Source organism: Rhipicephalus microplus, chromosome 10 (genome assembly GCF_043290135.1).
Source record: "Rhipicephalus microplus isolate Deutch F79 chromosome 10, USDA_Rmic, whole genome shotgun sequence".
Lineage (NCBI taxonomy): Eukaryota > Metazoa > Arthropoda > Arachnida > Ixodida > Ixodidae > Rhipicephalus > Rhipicephalus microplus.
Genome location: NC_134709.1, coordinates 10483220 through 10494359, shown reverse-complemented (window position 1 = coordinate 10494359; position 11140 = coordinate 10483220). Strand labels below are relative to the sequence as shown.

Sequence of the window (11140 nt, the reverse complement as noted above, 5' to 3'; positions counted from 1 at the left end):
TAAAACATTTAGCGAAAATACACGAATCTTGGTGTGCGTATCATGCTTCCTGGACCTCCAGTAAACTCTTACAGCAAAGAACACGCATGCCACAACTTTGGTGGCACCACCCCTTTATCAGACTGTAAGTGCATCACGCTCCCTCTCTACCATGGGTCTGTCACTAAATAAGCCGTTTTTGATATGGAACCGTGATCTTTCTTCAGAGTCACTCGTCATTTCATCCAAAGTCACGCGTCACGATTTGACGTAAAGCAAACCTCAAACATAATGCTCTTTTATTGCGCTTTCGTAGAGAGATATCATATTGAGCAACAAACGCGTGGATGCCAGAGTCAACATCGCGGCATCAAAGAAAAGAGAGGTGAAAAGAAACCGGCAACAGAAGTTGTCAAGGGGCTTATCTGAAAGGCTTCCACGAGATGAGATAAAGCCGCCGACGCATGACGCACCTGGCAAGTAAACGGGTCGGGCAACCTTAGATCTGTCTCGCAACAGTGTGCTTGAACTTTCAGTTAAGTTGACCCCCCCTCCCCCCCCCCTCCCCCCCAAAAAAAGAAGTATGAGCAACCGTTGTACGCATTATGACGTAACAGCTGATACGGCGGAAAAGGGATCCGTATTCTATTGGCATCCCAGTGGTAGTTTGGTCGACGTGGCTGTCGAAGAGGCATCGACTTTTTTCACGTACGCCAATTCCTTCAAAAGCCATGGGTACCATTTTACCATTGTTAATACTTATCATTTTTCCTTGGACGTTCACCGTCGGTGCAAAAGACATTTCTTACAAGGAGCAATGGTTCCGAACGAAGGTGAGAAGTTTATTTTCATGAATATTTTTTTAAAATTTAAACCAATGCTTGAAATGGATTTTTTCATCAACGTATGCATTTGGGGTAGTATGCGCAAAGCTAACATCTGCCCCGCAGGAAGTCCAGCAAACGGTCTGGCATAACCAATGTGTCCTGACATCCAACCATAGTAGAATTCTGAGCTCATTTTATTGTGCCTCATTCACCAACTTTTGTTTGCTTTTTGTACGACGAACATATATATAACATGGATTAAAAAAGGATTTCAGTTTTTTCACCTTATTGTACGCACTTCGTATCTCAACGTCTGTAACGTCGTCAATGCGTTTAAAGTAGCACGTAATCTTTATTCTTCTCGGTTCGTTCCCTTATATATTCATCAAATATTACCACTACCACCAGTATGATAACTTACAGTAGTCACTAGATTATCTTGTTATGAATTGTAGAGCTATTCTGTCAAATATTGCATTTGATTGTGGCACATGATGTATGTTATTTTTTACCCTCGACCCCCCCCCCCCCCCCACTTATTGCCATAGGCGCTTGATGGTACAATGAAATAATTATTATGTACACGCATGCATAGGTTCAATAACCTACAGCTTTATAAGCCATATGCAACTGTTATTTGCGGAATAATTGATCAAGACCATGATTAATTTTACCAGGTGGACCACTTCGCTTTCCACAGTAACAAGACCTTCGAGTTACGCTATCTAATAAACGATGAGTACTGGGATCGCGACGGTGGACCCATTTTCATCTACACCGGTAACGAGGACAATATCGAAGGGTTCGCTGAGGCCACGGTAAGTCTTGTGTATTGGCAGTTGCGGAATGCGATGTGTTTGCCGAGTGTCATTGCTTTTTCTCAATTAACTGAATGTAAGGAAAGGGTATTTGGTGCCAAGAATTGACGCCGGCTACTCCCATTTTCTCGCACAGTCGGTGATATTGAAAAGCAGAGAACAAACATTAAGCTATAGCACAACTCCCACGCATAATAATATTTATAAGTGATGGGGTTAATATTTATAATTAATGATGATTACGAGAGACACCGTGGTGAAGTACTCCGGAAATTACGGAGCCCTCCATGACAACAGAACTTCAACGCAGTCTCAGTTGTTGAAACAAGTACCCACTCAACACGAATCTCTACAAAGCATTCATACAAAGCATTCGTACAAATGCGATTTCCACACATCAGACACAAGTTGACTGTGATGTCGGAGTTGATCACAACACACTTGTGAATTATCTTAAGTGTCGCGTCCTAACTCCAACAGTTACGTTTGGACAACAAAATCTGCTCAAGTACGAAGTGGCCACAAAAAACATTAAGCAAAAACGGCTGATCGACAACAATGGCAAAAATTATTCAAATCTAAAACATTTGCGATGTTCTAGAATATTACAAGAAGTGCACTAGGGCAGGCACAACAGTGTTTTGAAACTTTTTTGCCAGCCTTGAGGTGGAATTTTTGCTTGTGTCACTCGTGTTTCAAGCATACCAAATTACACATGCAGGGTGCCTTGTGGGAGTGGGCCCCCGAATTCGGGGCCCTCGTTGTCTTTGTGGAGCACAGATTCTTCGGCAAGTCCCTGCCGTTCGGCAACAAGTCTTTCGAGGTAATAAGCCTGTTTGAATTTGCCATTTTTTTACTAATGGTACTGACCCTGCATAGTGAGATTGGAACTAACTGATTTTCATTCGAATCTCTTTCTCATGCTTTCCTGTTGTACTTTATATACCAATTATGTTATCGATGGTAACAAAAAAGACAGGAGGCACTTGTGGTACTCATTTCAAATTCGGGAAAAACCTCAGAACTTGCAAAACTTCGACCCATCTCTCTCATGCCCTGCTCGGGAAGGTTGCAGAGCACGCCACTCAGAAACACATTTCGTATCTCGTAGAGAAGAGGAATTTATTTCCGTACAATATCGTTGGCTTCCGTCCGGCTTTGTTGACGCAGGATGCAATAAAGCTCCTCAACTGCCAAGTAATCAACAATACAACCAGAGACGTCTGCGCTATTCTGGGTTTAGATATGGAAAAAGCTTTTGACTACGTGTGTCACGCACACATTCTGAATGCCATATCTGATGTCAATTCCTGCGCAGCCTTCCACGGTTACGTAAGCTTCTTTCTCAAGGGGCGGAAAGCTACACTTGAAATCGGAAACCTAACAAAGGAGGCTTTCAGACTTAGCCCTATAAAGGCATAGCGTGAGGAGTGGTTGTTTCATCGCTGTAATTTAACAAAGAAATGAGAGGCTTCTCTATGTTACCCCAGGAATTCCGAGTTACTCCATTATAGGACGATCAACGAGGTCCCAAGCCCAGATGATGGAAACTATTCGCAGATGTCGATATCAGACTAACCACTCGTGATGAAAACCTTTATTCCTAGAGTCAAATCCATGCACATGTTGTACATAATTATCGAATTCTATGAATTCAATGGGCTTACGTTAGATCGGATTGCCAAAAATGGTCTTCATACTCATTACTAGAAAGAGAGGAGAAATGGTATAGGAGGAAAGGCAGGTGGGTTAATCCGACCGGGAAAGCCGGTTCGTATTACTAAGGTGCCTAATAGAAGAGGAGGCCCAACAAAGACAATTTACTCTGGCATTCCAATGCCTTTCTCATGAGCAAAATCAACTACGTAGCGCCTATACACTTCTTCAATTTTGGAAAAGCTCCAAGATGATGCTTGGTAGTCCAATGACTGCTGGCATGGAACGCATGTGTCAATTTGGCGTGTACAATACGACGTACGAAATCATCGAAGCACGGCAATCAGCCCAGCTGGCTCGATTATCCCGGTCTTTGTCAATGAGAAGAACCTCAGCCATCCCGAACTCCCCTCTATCACCTAGCCTCTCTACTCGTGGATCGGCCACACACATCTTACTGCGAAGCAGTGACCATTCACAGTGAGTCGATATCAACTTCTATCACTCCTGTCGCTAGACATCCAGCTCTTCCATGGTGCCTCGCTCAGCCAAGTATCGTCATTATCCAAACTGGCGTGAAGAAAAAAAAAACCAATTTGTCTTTCCCAGAACTTGAGAAGCTCACCTCATTTCTCCTGTATGAAAAGTACAAAGACTCCATACACATCTACACTGACAGATCCGTTCTGCCGAACAGCCCAGCCGGCGCAGTCATCATAGTTGGTCACGGCGATTAAATTCGAGACAGCCCACACATCAATGACAGCAGTTATTGGCAGAAGTTTGTAGCGCATTACTATTCACCAATACTCGACCAGCACGCAAGTGAACTATTTTCAAGAGGCATGTGTTGCCCAGCAGTGGTTTTGCAGGAGCAAAGACACGGTCGCACGGGAATTGGCCGAGACTATGTGCATGCAGAAAGCTGGCGACATTTGTTCCAGCGTTCCTTCTGTTATTATTTATCAAAATCGGTATAGTGTTTTGGATGATATAGGTTTTGATCTCATTTGGACGCATGAGGATTCTGAAGCTAAGCACGCGGAAGAATGAAATTTGAGGGTGCGCTTTTCCGTGTCTTAAGTATCTTCTTCGCTCCTGTCTAAACATTTGCGCCATAAATTCAAGTTCAGCTATTCGCCAACTAACCCGACAGCAAACGTTATTAAGCTACAGTGCAGCAGATGTTGACTGCGCCGTGTGCGTTTTTGAGAAAGCGGCGAATCTCCAAATGAGATGTTCTAAATCTGCTCGACACAGCATCTGACAGTATGTACATCGCGCATACGTATATGTTCACTCGAAGGTCCCGCAGCGTGGGTCGTTTGTCTGGTATGTGCCGTGTGTATCTGTAGTTGGCAACAGCTTTGCTACACCTCAGTTCATCGCCACACACGGAAGACCAAAACCCCCATTTTAAGATCTGGGCCGAAGACTCTCCTATCTGAGCACCGATGCATTACCTTCATAAAAGAATCACAGCACATAGCAAATGCAGACTATTAGATTCTGCATCAGCTCGCATACTAAATGACGAGGGTGGGTTTAATTGTCAACAATAAATTAAGATTAAATGGGATTTTCTTCTCAACAAAGTTTCCATGTGGAAGCCACGAGGTCAAAAAATATATTGTCACCATGTTCAGTGTCTGTCGGAATTTTCACCCATGTTTTATTCTGGCCAAATGAAATTTTGTCAGACTACAACTGGATAAGTTACCTTCACACTTTCAAGAACGATATCACTTGTTTCCGTTCATACATTGCTTCCGTGCTGTTTTTGTCTGTGCTATACGTACGAGCTACTCTGTACCTATGTGGCACTGCTGTGGACATTATAAAAAAGACCGGTGCCTTACTAGCCTCCATGTGCATCGCAGTCTCTGGACGTAAAATCACAGATATTACTAACATACACTATCAGGTATTGTCTGAAAAAGAAACACCGGAAATTTCAGCCATCCGTGAAACAGTGGAACCTAGTGCAACGCATGACAGCCGCAGAATTCATTTGAGTATGCCGTACACTACACCATATCTACCGCAACGGGAAACCACAAAGATGTGCTCAAGTGCTTGCTCGTGGAAGTAAAAAGGGGGTGGTAGGGAGCTCTGCAGATATTATGAGGGCAGCTGGACTTATTTAAACATATTTCTAGCCATCCACTGCATAAAAGACTCCTGATAATCGAAACAAAGCTCATGATACGCTCTCGACCTTTTGTTGTCACTATCTTCGCAGCACACCCGTTTACTAAGACGCTGTTTCTTACCGGAACTCCACGTTTGTCTCTGATACGATTGTTCAAAAGCAGTATCCTGATTGTGGTAGACAGATGCGCCTGGATCAATAGCTATTCAAAGCAAGTGAAGTTCTCGGACAATGTGACATTTATAGCCAACGCTGTTTGAGATCATACTTTTAAAGTGAAAGCTTTTAGATCAATGTACGCCAGGCTTTCGAAAATTCTGAATAGTTACTGATTTGCGTAAAATAAATCATACTTACTGATTTAGTGCATCAGAAAGCTGCACTTTTCAGAGAGCGAGCCATCACACGCGAACACGAAGTGAATGGTGAAGAACTTAACAGTGTATAGAGCGACTCCACGATGCTTAGCACTGATGATTAATATGTGCGGTTCAATGTCCCAAAATCACCATATGATTATGAGAGACTCCGTAATGAAGGGCTCCGGAAATTTCCACCACCTGGAGTTCTTTAACGTGCACCGAAATCTGAGAACACGGGCATACAGCATTTTCGCCTCCACCAAAAATGCAGCTGCCGCAGCCGGGATTCGACCCCGCGACCTGCGGGTCATAGGCGGAGTATCTTATTCACTAAACCACCGCAGCGGGGCAACACGATGCTAGCTAGCACTGCCAGCGTTTTTCACTTGTGTCGAGTTGCTTTACCTGCAACCACTGAAATTTTGAATCTCGGAGGCTGTGCTTTAATTGTGTCGTCGTCGAATAGTTCGGCAACGGCACTAGTAAATACCATTCCGAATTACTTCCCTCACCGCTCACAGACAGCGGCACCACTACCCAGCCCCTCCAAAAGAGAGCACCATGTGAGATATATATAAGGTGCCTTTGTGATGTGTCGTGCACCTGCTTCGGTAGCTCAGTCGGTAGTGTGCGGGCGCTTATCGTTGTGGGCTGAGAGGCCGTGGGTTCGGTTCTTGGTGGGGCAACATTTTTCTGGCATCCCGATTCTCGGCATGCATTTCACCAACCCAATGTGGCAGAAGTACGTCAATGTGACGAAAATACGCGACGTAAATACATGACGGAAGTACACAATGTGACGGAAATACGTCACTGAAGTCTTGGCGGACCCCGACAAAAATACCTTTTTGTTATAAAAAGTGTATTTCAACAAGTTAAGTCCCTTACAGGGCGGTGCACAGACACTGCGCGTGCTAAATACTGCTCACATTGACGATTATCGCTTGCTGCATTGTTACTCTGACAGCTCCTCACTTGTCGATGAAGCTTTCATGATTTAGTTGTCTCTACTTTCTAGATATGAACTTGGCCGTCCTGCCGGCATGTTGTACATCCCCATTTTTGCTGTCTTTGTCTCTCTTTTATTCATGCACGCAGTCTAGCTAACCTCCCTGCCTTTCATATATTCCTTCTCTCTCTCTCTATTTGATGTTTCGATTTCTGCGATCACCCACTCATACAAAACAGAGGGTCTGATAAAGCGTAATTGCCCGATTTTCAAACTTGGAGCTGAATTGAATACTATAGCAGAATATTGATCGCGTGCTCAACAGTGCAGTGAACAATTAAGCTCCTTTCTGCGCTGTGATACACCGTTTGAGATATTGCGATTTTTGCATATTGCTTAAATAAGGTTTATGTAGCATAACTTTATTCCATACATCTTCATCAAGGCAGCAGCAGCAACGAAATAATAGTAACGCCGTAGGCTCTATCGCTATTCCTTTTAAATCCGGGAGATGATGAGCGGGGAAAATTTAAATAATCGAGCACGGAACGCGTTAGATAGATAGATAGATAGATAGATAGATAGATAGATAGATAGATAGATAGATAGATAGAAAGATAGATAGATAGATAGATAGATAGATAGATAGATAGATAGATAGATAGATAGATAGATAGATAGATAGATAGATAGATAGATAGATAGATAGATAGATTTTGTCTACGTCGCCGGACCCATGAACCACAGAGTCCCGAGAGGCTCGGGTACCTGACGAGTGACCAGGCCTTGGCCGACTACGCTGACCTCATCATTCACTTGAAGTACACTCTGCCCGGAGCCGAGAAGAGCGCAGTCATCGCAATCGGTGGATCCTATGGAGGTTTGCTGGCTGCCTGGATGAGGCTCAAGTTCCCGCACCTTGTTGACGGGTGAGCTCGTACTTATTCCTTAATAAGCATGACTGAAGTGTTTTATCGTATGTACATATTCTTTTCATGTATGTTTATATCATCTTCATCACCGTAAAGCTGACTATGCCCACTGCCTGGCACAGACCTCCTCCTATGTTTCGCGAAACCTCCCCATCCTCTGCTTTCTGCTGCCATGTCATACCTGCAAAATGCTTAATCTCATCAGCTGATCTGATTTTCTGTCTCCATCTCAGGCGGAGATTACACCCCACGTGAAAGGTACACATATCACTTTGATCCCGAAAAATGATTGGTGTAACATCAAGAGACTGGGTGAGGTCAGAGCGTGTCAGTATTAAAGTTGACATCCTAAAAAAAGAAATCAAGGACAGGCACGTAGCGTGTAGACAGGATAACCGCTTGTAGTTGAAGAAAACTTACTGTATTAAAAGAGAAAGCAACGTTCATTGAAAAAAAAAAAATGGCAGCATATCCACGAGGTGAATGATGGAGAGTTGGGCGAAGCATCCGTCCGTCCATTCGTTCTTGCTTCCGTCCGTCCATGCGTCTGTCTGTGTGACCGTCCGTGCGTCCATCTGCCCGTCCGTGCGTGCGTCTTTTCGTGCGTCCGCACGTCCATCCGTAAGTCCGTCCATGCGTTCACCCATTCATTCATGATTGATTGATATGTGGGGTTTAACGTCCCAAAACCACCATATGATTATGAGAGACGCCGTAGTGGAGGGCTCCGGAAATTTTGACCACCTGGGGTTCTTTAACGTGCACCCAAATCTGAGCACATGGGCCTACAACATTTCCGCCTCCATCGGAAATGCAGCCGCCGCAGCCGGGATTCAAACCCGCGACCTGCGGGTCAGCAGCCGAGTACCTTAGCCACTAGACCACCGCATGCGTTCGTCCATGCATCTGCCCCTGCGCCATTCATGCGTCCAGCCGTCCATGCAGCCATCCGTGCGTCCGTACATGCATCTGTTTCTGTGTCCGTTCATCCATCTAATCAACACTCCAAGTACCGCCATCTCGCACCTTTTCAACATATATTCCGCATATAGAAGCACCGCCATCCAGCGGACATTCCAAGGACTAAACGAGAGGGGGCTTACGTACACTTTCTTATGGCTTGCGCTTCTTGTCTACTTCCCACCTTTAACCACCTCCACTTCATGGTATATAATAGTTCACTGTGTTCATGGCACTGCGGCCCAACGCTCACTAAACTTTTCTAAAACCAAGGAGGTTACGCCCAGCGAGTATACCGTAGCAACCCTTTCTTGTCAGATAGTGCTCAATATACATGCCAATGGCTGCTAACGGGGAATGAGAGACAGGAGAATTCGACTTTAGTTAACGCGCACGCTGCGAATTTTTTATTGTTCAACAACGCACATGAGAAATCTCCCACCAGCACCACCTTGCAGGTCAAAGCGTAAGACATGTTACGTACTACGACGAGGGACGAACGGGCGCCGCTTTAAGGAGCTTCGCCCCTGAAAATAAACAGTAAAGCTATTTTGCCCACGCTGCTTTATTAGCCCCCTTTTAAATATGATTGTCCACCTTTTCTTTTTTCTAGAGCGCTGTCATCCGGTGGTCCATTCAACATGCCACCAGGTCTCGTTCCGTGCTCGACGTACAGTGAAGCGGTCACCAACGCCTACAGAAGCGTGTCTGAGCAGTGCGTCACCGCCATACGCAATTCCTGGCCTGTTATGGAGAGACTTGCTTACACAGGTATAATACGCACGCATGCGAAGCGGCTCACATAAAAGGATTTGCACTTGCTGAGGATCACTGAGCCATCTAAAGTTTTTCGATTTACTTCAATTGAAATTTTGTGGGTATTGGTCCAGCTTTCATGTGTAACTTGTGCCGTTGGGGTTTGTTACCGTCCGCCTGACTCAAAAGAAACCTTCGTTAATTGCCTAAACGAATCATTGAGCCTCGTATATGACAGATTTCCTGGCTCTCCTGTGATTCTCGCGGGCGACTTTAACTATCCTGGAATAAACTGGCGGACGGGCACAGCCGATAGCGGCGCAAGGATAGCTGAATGTAAGGACTTTCTTGACGTGATTTCGTCTTACGGTTTAAGCCAAATAGTTTCTATGCCAACACGGGGGGATGCTATCTTGGATCTTGTGCTTACCACCGAACCGTCAAACATGTCTGTTAATGTGTTAGACTGCATCAGTGACCATAATGTCATCCATTGTGAATTCAAGTTAACGCGTAAAGAAAGCGTGAATGAAAAGAAAACAATTTATGATTACGCACGTGCAGATGTTGAAATGATCTATAGCGAACTCTCGTCCTTTTGCGTAGAATTTTTCAACGGCATGCAGCATCGCGACAGCAATGAGAACTGGATGATCGTCTGTCACAAGCTAATCGAACTCAAAGAAAAATACATTCCAAAAATACACATATCTGTGTCTACAGGGAGCGCTTGGTTTACCTCCCACGTGAAGCGATGCATTAACAAGAAGAAGCGCTTTTATTCAAGAGCTAAAACCTTGCAATCTGACGATGCCTGGAAGGCTTATCGCGAACAGTCGCAGTTATGCAAAACCGAAATTGAGGCAGCAAAAGACAAATTTTTCAACCATGACATCTCCAACATGTTAACTGTCAACACAAAAAAATTCTGGAAAGTAATAAACCCCAAGCCGTCGTCTTCATGTTTCATATCGATAATGCAAGGCAACGAGTTCCTCCCGCCCTCTGAAGTCGCTACTGCGTTCAATTCCTTCTTTTGTTCTGTTTTTTCTCGTGAGCTTCCTATTACCGACAATATTCACCTCGGCTCCGTTACCTCCATCATGGAGGACATCGTGATCACTGAAAAGGGAATCGAAGCTGCTATTGATCGTCTTTCTAGCAGCTCTGCTCCTGGTCCAGATGGTATTTGTCCTAAACTGCTAAAGTTAACTAAACCTGTTATTTCTCCCATTTTTGCATGCCTTTTCCAGCAATCGATTCAGTCAGGATGCGTTCCTGACGGATGGAAAGTTTCTAAAATAGTGCCAATTTTTAAATCCGGAGACCCGTCATCTGTCACCAACTACAGACCAATCTCGCTGACCAGTATACCATGTAAATTATTAGAGCATATCATATCTTCGGCAATCATGAAGTACCTAACAAAGCACAACCATCTTTTCAGCAACCAGCACGGCTTTCAACAGGGTCGCTCCTGCGAGACGCAGTTATTCGAGCTGGTCTCTGACATTTACGAAGCTGTTAATGACTCATCGCAAATAGATGCCATATTTATCGACTTCGCCAAGGCGTTCGATAAGGTAGCTCATAACCGTTTATTACAAAAACTTCGCTATTTTAATATACATAGTCAGGTTGTGAATTGGATAAGGAATTTCTTAACCGACAGGTACCAATTTGTAACTGCCAATGAATTTTCTTCCTCACGATCACTGGTCAAGTCAGGGGTGCCTCAGGGCTCTGTAT

The 11140-nt window shown here is 44.5% G+C and overlaps 1 protein-coding gene across 1 annotated transcript in view; it reads left to right on the top strand.

Annotated features, from left to right (window-relative positions):
- Positions 1 to 575: 575 nt before the first annotated feature.
- The window catches only part of LOC119181889 (uncharacterized), a 40614-nt gene continuing 30049 nt past the window's right edge, over positions 576 to 11140 (top strand). Inside the window, exons 1-5 of the mRNA XM_037433130.2 lie at positions 576 to 812; positions 1484 to 1624; positions 2346 to 2447; positions 7491 to 7672; positions 9249 to 9406. Of these exons, the coding sequence (XP_037289027.2) occupies positions 711 to 812; positions 1484 to 1624; positions 2346 to 2447; positions 7491 to 7672; positions 9249 to 9406 (685 nt within the window). The 5' untranslated portion in view covers positions 576 to 710. The remainder of the gene's footprint in view (positions 813 to 1483; positions 1625 to 2345; positions 2448 to 7490; positions 7673 to 9248; positions 9407 to 11140) is intronic.